The following is a 13,823-nucleotide window of genomic DNA, read 5'->3' as shown; positions in this document are numbered from 1 at the left end:
TGCAGGTGGATTCTTTACCAACTGAGCTATCAGGGAAGCCCAAAGTAGGATACAGTCTTCCAGATTCTTTCCTTCCTGGATCCCTCAAGAATGCTGAAATTGGATCTGTTTATTTAAAGATTTTATAGTTAATCAAAATAAGGAAATAAATAATAGTAACAAAAATAAGAAAGATGGGTAGATTTCAAAATCTTGTTTTTTAATCTTTTTTTTTTTAATGTATTACCAAACTACTGCATTCATGCCCGTATTGGTCATGATTACATGTCAAGCTGTGTACTAAGACCTTGACACTCATGACAAGGCACAAAGTTTGCTGTTTAAGAGTGTAGACAGGAATAGACAGTGTTCATCTCAGCTCTGGCATGTTGGATCATCTTTCTGTTGGATTATTTCTGGATGCAGAAATAGTATCTACTTCATTGAGTTGTGGAAATCAATGAGAAAAATGTTAAATTCCTGTCTTATTGTAAGGACTCAATTCATATTGGGTGTTATTAATGCCCTCAGCAAGTTGTACAGTTGAAAGTAAATGTATAGATAACTAATTAAAAGCAACCCAGATGCCACAAGTGGCCTCATGGAAGACTGCACAGGGTTCAGTGGGGCAAAACCAAAAGGAAATGGCCAATTCTAGCAAAATTGTCCAGAAAGAGTTTTTAGAGGAAGCAATGACTGAGCTTCATTTTGAGAGTTGAGTAGGAGTTTCCCAAACAGGATGGGCAGGGTATCTTCCAGGCAGAGAGAGCAGTTGAAGCAAAGGCACCGATGCATGAAAACAGCCTGTGTATAGGAGGAAAACCTCAAGTAGTTCAGTATGATCAGAACATGGGCTGGGATGAGAGATGTGGCCCAAGGATGGAGATCAGGAAGGGCCTGTGCCATTCTAGGAGATCAGTGCTAATTTAGAGAAAATAGGGATATCTATAAAGGTCTTAAACAGGGAAGTAAGTCATTAAGGTTTTTGTTATATCACTCTGGAAGCAGTGCAGCTGTATTAGAGCGGGAACAAGACTGAAAAGCAGTCAAACCAGTTAAGCCAGAAAGTAATGGGAAACATCTTCAGAGTGCTTAAGGAAAAAATGCTCAACCAAGAATCCTATATTCTGCAAAGCTATCTTTAAAAGATGAAGGCAAAATGAAGACATTCCCAAATAAACAAAAACAGAAAATTTATCACTATCATCTTCCTTACAAAAAGTAGTAAAGAAAATTCTTCAAGCAAGTAAACCCAGACAGTAATTTGAAAACTTGAAAACACATTAAAAAAAAGAACGCCAGTAAGTGCAATTATGAAATTATAATAGGTAGTATAAATGTATGTTTGCTCTAATTTTTAAATTAACTGTATAAAATCATACATATATATATGTATAATTATATTGTTGGGCCTATAACATATAGAAAGATTTGTTTCTTTCTGAAGAAAGCAGAGCATGGTAAGTTAAAATATGTATATGGTATGCTTTATAGCAACTACTAAGAAAACAACTCTATTAAGTGAAGTGAAAAAATAGAAATTTAAATGGTGCATTGGAAATTTGTAACTAATGCAAAAGAAAGCATAAGGAGGGAAAAAGAACTAAAAAAGATGTGGGGTATATAGAAAACAGAAGTATATAAATCCAGTTATATCAGTAATATTAAATGTGAATAGATTAAGCAATTTAATCAAATTACAAAGGCTGTCATACTCGATTAAAAAGCAAGATGCCACTGTGTACTCAAAGATACAAATGGACTGAAAGTTAAAAGGATGGGGGGAAAAAAAAAAAAAATATATATATATATATATAGATATCATGCTAACCATGGCCATAAGAAAGCCAGGGTAGCTATGATATCAGGCAACAAGAAGTATCAAAACAATACTTTTAAAATAAAAGTATTACTAGGAATAGACAGGGACAATTTATAGTGAAAGACAGATTACTCTACCAAAACTAAAAGAACCTAACAGTAGGGCCTCAAAATGCATGAAGTAAAGAAACTGACAAAAATGAAGAGAGAAAACAACATGTGAAATAATCATAGTTGGAGACTTCAATTCTTCACTTTCAATAATGGACAGAACAACTGGAAAACAAGATCAGTTAGGAAAGGAAGATTTGAACAGCACTATAAGAAGCCACCTAGACCTAATAGATATCTATGGAACACTTCATTCAGTCAAAGAAGGCTACAGATTCTACTTAAGTACATGTGGAACATTGTCCAGGATAGATAAAAAGTTAGGCCACAAGAGAAGCCTCAATAAATTTAAAATCATTGAAATCATACAAAATATCTCTTCTGATTACAATGGAATTGAGCTAGAAACAAATACCTGGAAGAAAACTGGAAAATTTACAAATAAATAGAAATTATATATCACACTTTTCAACAACCAATGGGATGAAGAAGATATCACAAGAGAAATTAGAAAAGACTTAACGATGAATGAATATTAAAGCACAACCTATGTTGACGCAGTTAAAGCAGTGCTCAAAGGGAAACTTCTAGCTGTAAATATCCATATTAAAAGAAAAAAGAAAAAATTCAAATCAATAACCTAACTCTCCACTTAAGACACTGGAAAAAAGAGCAAATTAATTCTAACAAGCAAGAAAAAGGAAATAATAAAGATAACAGTGAAAATGAAGTAGAGAATAAACAATTTGAGAAAATCAGCAAAGCTAAATGTGTTTCTTTGAAAAGGTAAAAAAAAAATTTATAAACTTCTCACTAAATTAACCTTGTACAAAAGAGAAAACCAAAATTACTAAAATCAGAAATGAAAGAGTGAACACAACTTTACAGAAATAAAATGGACTATAAAAGAATAAACAATTGTGTGCCAATAAATTAGAAAGTTTAGATGAATAGACAAATTCCTAGAAAAATACAAAGTGATAAAAAAAAAAAGTGAGTCACGAAGAAATAGACATTCTGAATAGACCTATAACAAATGAGGAGGTTTAATTCATAGTATAAAAATTATCCACAAATAAAAACACAGGCCTACATGTTTCCTGGTGAATTCTATCAAAACATTTAAAGAAAATTATTGCCCATTTTTAACAAACTCCTCCAGAAAGTAGAAAAGAAAGGAATACTTCCCAACTAATTGTATGAGGCCAGTATTGCCCTTATATGAAAACCAGAATAAAACTTCAGACCTATATCTATTATGAATATGGACGCAAAAATCCTCCAAAAATACTACCAATCCAAATCCAAAAACATATAAAAAAGAATTATACACCATGACCAGCTGGGAATTTTTCCCCAAGAATGCAAGATTGGTTTAACATCTGTTCTTCTATAATAACATCTATAATTGATTAATTATATCAATTAATATAATACACTATATCAATAGAGTTAAAAATTAAAAACCATAAGATTACCTTAATAGATGTAGAAAAATCATTTGACAAAATCAAACGCTGTTGCATTATAAAAAAAACATTCAACAAACAAGGAATAGAGAGAAACTTTTTCACTCTGATAGAAGGCATCTATGAATACCCACAGCTGATATCATTCTCAGTGTTGAAAGATCGGATGCTTTCCCTCTAAAATCAGGAACAAGACAAAAATTTTTATTCTTACCACTTCTATTCGACATTTTACTGGAGGCTTTAGTCGGGGCAATTAAGCAAGAATGAATGATATTTAAAAAAGAATGATAACAGAAGATGGGAAAGAAAGTAAAACTATTTGTATTTCTATGTCATATAATCTTTTACATAGAAAAGCCTAAGGAACCTCAAAAGAAAAAAAACTGTTAGAACTAATAAATGAGTCCACAAATTTGTAGATACATTCAATATGAAAAAATCTAATGTATTTCTAGATACTTCAATGAACAATGCAAAAATGAATTAAGAAAGTAATTCCATAGCATCAAGAAGAAAAATACACTTAGAAATAAATTTTAACAGAATAAATGGGAAACTTGTCATCTGAAAACTACAAAACACTGTCAGAAGAAATTAAACAAGATCTAAGTGAAAAGATATCTTATGTTCATGGCTCAGAGCCCTAATGGCAGTGCTCCCCCAACAGATCTATAGACTCCACACAGTCCCTACCAGAATACCACTGATTTCTTCTTGGAAATTGAGAAGCTGATCTTAAAATCTATTTGGAAAATCAAAAAACCCAGAATAGCCAAAATACTTTGAAAAAGAGAAACAAAGCTGGATAATTCAGACTTCCTAATCTCAAAATTTACCAGAAAGCAGCATTAATCAAGACAATGTGAAACTAATAATGAAAACAGACATATAGATAAATGGAATAAAATTGACAGTCCATGTATCTATGTTCAGTTGCTTTTTGACAAGGATGCTAAGGCCATTCAATAGGGAAAGAATAAAATTAAGAAATAAAGCAAAATTAAAAGAATGAACAGAAGTTCCAGTTTGTACTTATGTAGTTTGACATGCTGGTAAGATCAAAGAATGGAAATGTCTGGAAGGGAGTTGGACATACAGGTCTTGAATTTAGAGAATTCAGGCTGGATATAAATTTGCATTTCATCAATCAGGTACTAATTGAGATCATCAGTACTTTTCAACATTATTACTAATTCTTTGTTCCAGAATTTTCTCATAGCCACTTTCCTCATGGGAATGCACCTCATCTAGGCTGGTGCATAGCCGGTTCTTACTCTTCTCCCTTCTCTTCATTCCTGACCATTTACCCCCCTACCCTCTCTAGTTTAGACCACAAAGATCCCTTCCTCCATGAGAACCATGTGATTCCTGGCTAGAAGTGGCTTAACTTCAAAGGGGATTTCACTAGAAATTCCACTAGATTTCACTAGAAAGGTCTCCTTGAAGAAACTTCCTGAAACATGTACCGTAAATACATGTGTGCATGCTAAGTTGCTTCAGTCGTGTCCAACTCTTTGCAAGCCTATGGACTGTAGCCCACCAGGCTCCTCTGTCTGTGAAATTCTCCAGGCAAGAATACTGGAGTGGGTTGCCATGCCCTCCTCCAGGGGATCTTCCCGATCCAGGGATGGAACCCAAGTCTCTTATGTCTCCTGCATTGTTAGGTGAGTTCTTTACCACTAGCACCAGCTGGGAAGACAGTATCTTACATACTTAACAGTAAATTCCTGCATCTGCCATCCTTTCTCACATTTTCTTTAAGCATTGTTTACCATACTGAACTCCCGATTCAGTAGTTCAAAGAAGACAGAATGCTGTTAAATTTTGCGGTTGACACAAGTTAGAAATCATCACAATGAAAACGCTAGAAATTTCTAACAAATCTAAGTTCTCGGTCAAAAGTTAAACAATTCGCAGGTACTTTACCAAAATACTCCCTAAATCCTTAGATTACAAACACGGAGAGTAAGATAATATATATGAAAAAGCATATCAGATATCTACAGCCCTACAATATTGCAGTTAAACAATATTGCTAGTAAAGTTTAACTGTCAGTAATGATTCGTTTAATTTCTGTATTCATTGATCAGTGTTAAATGAAACAAATACTCTCAAAGGAAATAAACATAGTTACTGGGCAATCGTTTTTAGCTGGTATTTGGTGAGAAAATGTGTGCAATGCTTTTACCAGGTATCTACTATACAGGTGGTGCTAGTGGTAAAGAATCCACCTGCCAAAGCAGGCAGATGTAAAAGACGTGGAATCAATCCCTGGATTGGGAAGATTCCCTGGAGGAGGAAACGGCAACCCACCCCAGTATTCTTGCCTGGAGAATCCCATGGACAGAGGAGCCTGGCAGGCTACAGTCTATAGGGTCGCACAGAGGTGGACACAACTGAAACAACTTAGCACACACACAGTATATAGTATATTTACAATAAATACTTTCTTAGTATTCAAATATTGATGGTTTATTATGTGTTAGAACTCAAACTATTTTCTTTTTTTTCCTCTCATTTTCCCATCTGCCTCCTCAACCATCTTGAGAAGTAGGTATTGTTATCTTCATTTCACAGTTAAAAACATTGCATCTAAGAGATCAAGTGATTAAGTCAAGGCCACACAGTTAAAAGTAGTCCATCCAAGGCTATATTTTATGCCCTCTGAGTCCAGATCCAGAAGTCCTTTCCATCTACCATGTGTAGTAACTTTTCATTCTCTTCACCATCTATTTATTTACTGTCAATTAAAATAACCATACCCATAATTCTCATCCTGTCATATAATTTTATTTTCTTTAATCCTCAGTAAAATCCTCAGTATACTGTTAACAGTAGACCTTCTAACCTCATTTTTGCTGAGGTCTATGGACTACCTCCAATATTTTCTAGTCCTCCTTTCTTTTTTTCCTGAACTTTGCCTACTACTGCAAAATGTTATCCCAATGAAGTGTGTTTAAAAAATTAGGTAAACACTAAACTCTTTGATGACTCAGGATCGCAGACAAAATCACACATTCACTCAACTTCATACTAGCCAGCCAGTTAGTGGCTCCTGGGACCAAGTGAAGTGAAAGTCACTCAGTCCTGTCCAACTCTTTGTGACTCCATGGATTATACAGTCCATGAAATTCTCCAGGCCAGAATACTGGAGTGGGTAGCTGTTCCCTCCTCCAGGGGATCTTCCCAACCCAGGGATCGAACCCAGGTCTCCCACATTGCAGGCAGATTCTTTACTGGCTGAGCCACAAGGGAAGCCCTCTTGGGGCCAAAATAAATATCAGATAACTTGGGCCAGCCCTTGATTTCTACATGTGCCAGGCACGTTTCTGTGTGCATATGTGCCTGTGTGTGTATGTGTGTGTGTGTGTGTGATTTCTCTCATCCTCATGGCCACTATATTCCAGATAAAGAAACCAGGGCTCAGAACACTTTCTCCTGATCACAGAGCCAGCACATAACAGAATCAGAACTCAAACCCTGACTGTGCCATCGACTGTGCTCTCTGCTCTATAACAGAAACCCTCGAAGTGAAAGTGAAAGTCACTCGGTTGTGTCTGACTCTTTGCAATGCCATGGACTATACGGTCCATGGAATTCTCCAGGCCAGAATACTGGAGTGGGTAGCCGTTCCCTCCTCCAGGGGATCTTCCCAACCCAGGGATCAAACCCAGGTCTCCTGCATTGCAGGCAGATTCGTTACCACTTGAGCCACAAGGGAAGCCCAAGAACACTAGAGTGGGTAGCCTATCCTTTCTCCAGGGAATCTTCCCAACCCAGGAATCCACCTGGGGTCTCCTCCCTTGCAGGCGGATTCCTTACCAACTGAGCTACCAGGGAAGTGAAATCCTCAGATTCCTGTCCAAAAACCAAGGCATAGATCATCACAAAGTTTTCATTAGTCCACAGAAAAATAAAAATAGCACAATAAAGACATAGGAGGATGTGATCTGGGTCAGTATTATTGGCAAGAACCATCTTTTCTTCTGAGGTTATGTTCTTTCTGCCTTTTTTAGTATTAAAGTTTCTTTTTTTATGAAATGATGATGAAAATAGGTGATAATTATTATTTTGATGGTTAATGGTAATGTTCTTATTTGGTAAAATGAGAAGTAGTTTAACCCTATGTTAACTGCATAAGACCATCTACACAGTGTCTATGTAAGAGGTCCAGATGAAATATATATGTTATCAGTTAATCTTAAAATGTGGGCTTCCCTAATTGCTCTGGCCCTGGATGGTAAAGAACCCACCTGCATTTCAGAGTTCAATCCTTGAGTCAGGAAGATCCCCTGGAGAAGGAAATGGTTACCCACTCCAACATCCGAGGACCACATGATTTATGTGTCAGACTGATACTTTGACATAGATTTTATTGATACTCTTTAAAAAGATACTCTTTGAAAAGCAGTTATAGGGTAAGGGGCAAGAGGGCAGAGACACAGTTGGCAGAAAGGGAGAGGAACTATTAAATACCTAAGTAGTAGAAGGGATAAAAAAAAGAAAAGTGATTTCACAGGTTTGCCAAAATTTTTGCCTATGTTTTTATAAATGTAATTGAAAATTAAAATTCTCAGCTGGACATTGCTTGTCCAAAATTTCTGCTGAAATTATATTTACATATAATATTATTAACTCCATTATCTTCTGAACAGATAGATATATAAGATTTTAGATGTCACCCCTGCCCTTAGCAAACTAAGCACACACATTAAAAGAAAGAAAAACCACTTTTTCAAATCTACTGGATTTTTCTATTTTTTTGTTGTTGGATTAATAGTCATCATTTTCTTGAAAACTTATTCCATACTATTTAAATGGTTTTTCTATTCTCAAGAAAAGATCTTCACTCTCTCCTTTCATACTTTCCAGATTTCTCAGTATGAGCAGATATCAATTTGTAATAGGTTTCCCTACAGATATTCTTTGGCCAGTCATTTGTTTGGAACTGAGAACACATTTTGCTGTAAAATGATGTAAATGGTGATGAAGTTCTTAAAATCACTCATAAATGTTTAATGTACACAAAGGTAAGGCATAGCTCTAATTATAATAGCTCACCCTCTAATCCTTTATTCAGGACAGACGAAAGAGGAGGAGGATATGAAAGGCATTTTGCTATTTTTCCCTGAGCTTAGGGATCGACATTAAACAAAGAATTCAAAATGTCATATTACCTGGTATCCCCCACCACATCTCTCTCTATGTCTACAGACATGCCAACACCTTTCGGTCACTTTGTTCTTCCTTTTTCATCCCTCGCCCCAAATATTTTAAGCATTAGAATTACCCTCCTCATTACCTCCAGTCATAGCATCCGTTTCCTCAATTCAACTGTTTCAGGGAAGTGAGAGAAGAGAACCTAGTAAGCACTGGTTAATATGTAAACAGCCACACTCCCACTTTAAACCAGGGACTCTAGATTTCAAACACTGGAACAAAGCGAACAAGAGAAATCCAAGCCCTGGCGAGGCAATATGCCCAGCTGTCCTTTTCCTCCACTCGTGCCCTCACTACAGTCCTGACACCTTGCAGCACTCCTCCTGATAGCGTAGACATGCCCTGTCCCCACTCCTTACTGGCACTTCTGACGACAAACCGTGGCAATGGTTTCCATCTTTATTTGTATAACTCACATAGCTCGGGTTCCCCTCGGCCCCCTGGAAGGGTCTAATGACTGTCCTGGAAAGGGAGTTTGGACTTCCAGGAGTTAACTTCCACTTCTCTCCTCAACACCCAGCAAAGCATCTCAACCACAAGTCAGTTTCAACCTGAATACTTCCTTCCTGGGGTTTGATCCGCTCAGTATCATGAGCACTGTTCCCTGCCTGTGTAGTCATAGCCATGTGAGGGGCACATTTCAGGAGAAGGCGGTTGTTTTTCTGCTGCTGCAGGAAACTCCCAGTGGCCCAGGCACTGGGAGAAACTGTTTGACCTTCTGATGGGAAATGAGTAGGGTGTCCACCTAGGGAATGTCCCCACTGGGAGCTCCATGCTGATGAAGAAGGGACTTTTCTCACACTTTAAATGAAGTCTTCTTGAAGGGAAGAGAGCCTGCTCTGCCTACATGAGCTCATCCAAGTCATACTGGTTCATATGAGTCACAATCTCTTTACAAGGGATAATTTAGAGTTACTAAAGAGATGTATTAATCAGTCTTCAGAGTTATCATTGCATGGTAGTTGTGAATTCAGAAAAACAAACCTAATCTACTTTTTGATTAGTTGTATAATCTTTCTAGGAAACAATTAGAATGTTTTAAAAGCAGAATATCTGTTATTCCAGACTTTCTCACTTCTTGTCTTTATCTACTGATCATTCACACATTTGTTTCTTTGTTTATCCGTTCATCGTGCGTCATTTGTTCAATCCCTTCTCTACGGAGCACAAAGCTCCTTCCTGGCACTTCTGATGACAAACCATGACAATGGTTAATGAAAGCCTCCGTGAAGGGCTTTCAACTGTTTGGTGAGCCAGGAAATTCACACATGGAGGGTAAGAGAGAAATTACAATAGTAAAAAAAGCACTAAAAATAAGTGTAGATTTTCCATGGAAAAGCAGTAATTTTTGATTATAGAAATATGATCTTATAATTCTAAACAATATAACTAAGTCTAACCAACATATCTGGCAATTTGCTAAAGAAAATGTTTAGAGCAAATGACTCCCAAACTAGTGGCCACAGAATCTCGGCAACCTGGGAAAGTAATGGCAGAATGTATGTGAGAGAGAGAGAAACAGAGAGAGAGAAACACACAGCAAACAGAGAGGCAGAGGAGATCTGAAGTAAATCACAAGTCAACCCTGGCTAAATACACCCGACTAGCACGATGTCCTCTACATTCAATGAATACCTCATGTTTATATTATTTATGAAATAATATTTCTTACAGTTACGATGAAAGAAAAAGGAAAATGGAAAAAGACTATCCAAAGAGTACTGAAGAAGAATTTTCAGGAGTCAATGGCCAAATAGATGCAGCCGTAGAATTAAATGGTGAGTGTTTCCATGGAACACTTTCTTTGTAGAAATTGTAACAATTTCTGGGCTTTGCTTTAACATAACTGAAAATGGATTTCCGAGTGGGAGTCCTTGGTTCTTGTTTTTGGGGGCCCTGAGTCCCTTATAAATTTAACCAGATTAACCACCAGAAAAAGTATAAAAAGTCTGCCATTATGGGTCTCTCTTTACAAATGGAAATTTTTAAAAGTATAGCTTCAGTCCATTAGCCAGTTACATCATAAAGGCCATCCAGTCAAAATTACCTTTTTCATCTTTAAAATGTACATATTCTCAACCTTCCCATTGAGAATAAATGCCTTTCCCCATTCTATCACCCAACTTCTGAAATTTGACACATAGCTGTGAAAGTTGAATTGAACTGGGTTGAAGAAGTTTAACTGAATCTTTGAATCAGTCCGTCAACACGTTCTTCTTGAGTGTTTAGCACAGAGCTGGACACTGTTGAGAAATGCAAAGGCAACTTCAGATATGGTCTCTGCCCTCATGGAATGGTTACTCTCTTTGGGAAATGCCCCTCCATCCAATGCAGATGAAATTACTAGAAATCAAGTATAATTTAGTACTGAATTGTTGTGGTCGTCTTCCCAATAATTGCAAGAGGTGATCTGAGAAAGAAAAGATCAAAACAGGCATCAGTTGGTATAAATTTTGTGATGGGACTTTGGCTGGGTTTTAAAGAACGGCTAGATTTTTGACTCGGGAAAGAAAAAGTCGGGGGTGGATTTCCCGGATGAGAGCAGCCTGAGGAGAAGCACAGAGCGCCCCCGGCGTGGCAGAAAGAATGATGAGAGATGACTAGCAAGTTAGGGGTGTCAGATTCCAGGGCCCAGAGAGAGCTGTGCTGAGGGTTAGCCAACTGCCCCCTGGCACATTTCCTGTTTCTCTTTGGTGCCCCCTCGAAAAAGTTACAACTGCAAGGCCATCCCATTTATAAATTTTCAAGTCCTTTTCAGTGACCATAATTTCATCTTTGTCTCTTTTAGGCTACATTTACTTCTTTTCGGGACCCAAAGCATACAAATATGATACAGAGAAGGAAGATGTGGTTAGTGTGCTGAAATCTAGTTCCTGGATTGGTTGCTAAATAGCAAAGTCTAGTCTTTCCTAAAGAATGAAGATGATTGAGAGCTGGATCTGAGGACTGGATCTTAAGGACTAAATCGGAACTCAGGTTACATATTCTTCCCATGGCCTTCACTTCTAAGGGTAATTTCGAATTCATTGAAAATAATTATGCTTTAAATAGTTTCTCAGTTTTGGATTCAGAATTTTAAACCAAATGGGAAATTATTATACAGTCAGCTTCACACAAAATCAGAATCAACATAGTGCAACTCTTCAGTTGGATACACATCATTTTTTTTCCTCACTAATACACTGAGGCAAATTGATCAGTTTGTGGATTTTCTGACGTGTATTATAATTCTTTTAATAGGAAATAGCATTACCACACAAATTACATTAATTCTATACAAGCCTTTTTGGTCTTAACATTTGTTATGATGAATATAAATGTATCCGTCTTTAACCATATCACAGACTACACACTGTATAAGTTTTGTTTCTCATTGTTTGTGTGTTTGTTTGTTTGTTTAACTCTATGTGTGCTCACTGGTCTTTGAAGTAGGTTATAATGGGCAAATCTACTCACATGGATTCTCATACTAGGTAAGAGATGGGCGTTTTGCAACAACAAGATAATTTTTAACAAAAGCCAATAAAAATGTTGTATAAGATCAATCCAGTATTTCTCTTTAGTTAATGGTTACTAGCTTCTATCACACTTTGATAACAAATTCTGTGTACTCTATAGAAAACTCAAACCTTGAGATAGTATCATGAATAATCAGACTCAGAAGAAATAATAGTAATTCACTCTTTTTCCTCCTTCCTGAAAGTAAAATGCCCTCAATGAAACTGTCTTTAACCCTTCTAAGAGGGCCTCTTCTGACTAGCTTTTCATTTGGGGAAGTTTGTCTTTTGCTTTAGTTTTTCTTATTTCAAGCTAAATTTTTTTTTTTCTACCTAGTCATTAGTACAGATAAAATAAATACAGCTGTCATTCTTATTTTTTTATCTTACATTTTAGTAGTTCTACTTTGAAACATTGATAAATTAAATTGAAGATGATTCAAAGAAATGGAAAGATATCCCATATTCTTAGATTGGAAGGATTAATATTAAAATGGCCTTACTACCCAACACAAACTATAGATTTAATGCAATCCCTGTCAAATTACCCATGACATTTTTCACAAAACTAGAACAAATAATCTTAAAATTTATACAGAACCACGAAAGACCCAGAATTGCCAAAGCAATCCTGAGGAAAAAGAATAAAGCTAGAGGCATAACCCTCCCAGACTTCAGAAAATACTACAAAGCCACAGTAATCAAAACAGCAGGGTACTGGCACAAAGACAGAGGTATGAATCAATGGAACAGAATAGAAAGTCTAGAATAAACCCACATACCTACAGTCAATTAGTCTTTGTGGAGATAAGAATATACAATGGAGAAAAGAAAGTCTCTTCAGCAAGTAGTGTTGGGAAAGCTGGACAACTACATATAAATCAATGATGTTAGAACACTTCCTCACACCCTACAGGATTCCCTAACAGCTCAGTTGGTAAAGAATCCACCTGCAATGCGGGAGACCCCAGTTGGATTCCTGGGTTGGGAAGATCCCCTGGAGAAGGGATAGGCTACCTACTCCAGTATTCTTGGGCTTCCCTTGTGGCTCAGCTGGTAAAGAATCCACCTGCAATGTGGGAGACCTGGGTTCAATCCCTGGGTTGGGAAGATCCCCTGGAGAAGGGAAAGGCTACCCACTCCAGTGTTTTGGCCTGGAGAATTCCAAGGGGGTCACAAAGAGTAGGACATGACTGGGCAAATTTCACTTTCACTTTCACACCCTACACAAAAGTAAACTCAAAATGGCTTAAAGACTTAATTAAATATAAGATATGACACCATAAAACTTCTAGAAGAGAAAACATAGGCAAAATATTCTCTTACATAATTCATAGCAACATTTTCTTAGTTCAGTCTCTCAAAGAAATAGAAATAAAAGCAAAAATTAATGAATGGGACCTAATAAAACTGTAAGCTTTTGCACAGCAAAGGAAGCTGTAACAAACAAAAGGACAACCGGCAGACTGGGAGAAGATATGCAGTGAGACCTGACAAGGGCTTAATTTGCAAAATATACAAACAGCTCATACGACTCAATAACAAAGAAACAGAACCAAATCAAAAAATGAACAGAAGACTTAAATAGACATGTCTCCAAAGAAGACATACAGATTGCCAATAAAATTGCTCAACTTCTCTAATTAACAGAGAAATGCAGATCAAAACTACAATAAGCTATCACTTCATGCAGGTCAGAATGACCATCATTAAAAGGCTATA

At 36.7% G+C, this 13,823-nt stretch overlaps 1 protein-coding gene across 1 annotated transcript in view; it reads left to right on the top strand.

Annotated features, from left to right (window-relative positions):
- Nucleotides 1-12,085, top strand: part of MMP20 (matrix metallopeptidase 20) — a 61,217-nt gene extending 49,132 nt beyond the window's left edge. Inside the window, exons 9-10 of the mRNA XM_025267018.3 lie at nt 10,279-10,382; nt 11,393-12,085. Coding sequence (XP_025122803.2) covers nt 10,279-10,382; nt 11,393-11,493 — 205 coding nt within the window. The 3' untranslated portion in view covers nt 11,494-12,085. The remainder of the gene's footprint in view (nt 1-10,278; nt 10,383-11,392) is intronic.
- The last annotated feature ends 1,738 nt before the right edge of the window (nt 12,086-13,823 follow it).

Source organism: Bubalus bubalis, chromosome 16 (genome assembly GCF_019923935.1).
Source record: "Bubalus bubalis isolate 160015118507 breed Murrah chromosome 16, NDDB_SH_1, whole genome shotgun sequence".
Taxonomy (NCBI): Eukaryota; Metazoa; Chordata; class Mammalia; order Artiodactyla; family Bovidae; genus Bubalus; species Bubalus bubalis.
Note: the sequence above shows the minus strand (reverse complement) of the source record. Positions and strands in the feature narration are given on the sequence as shown.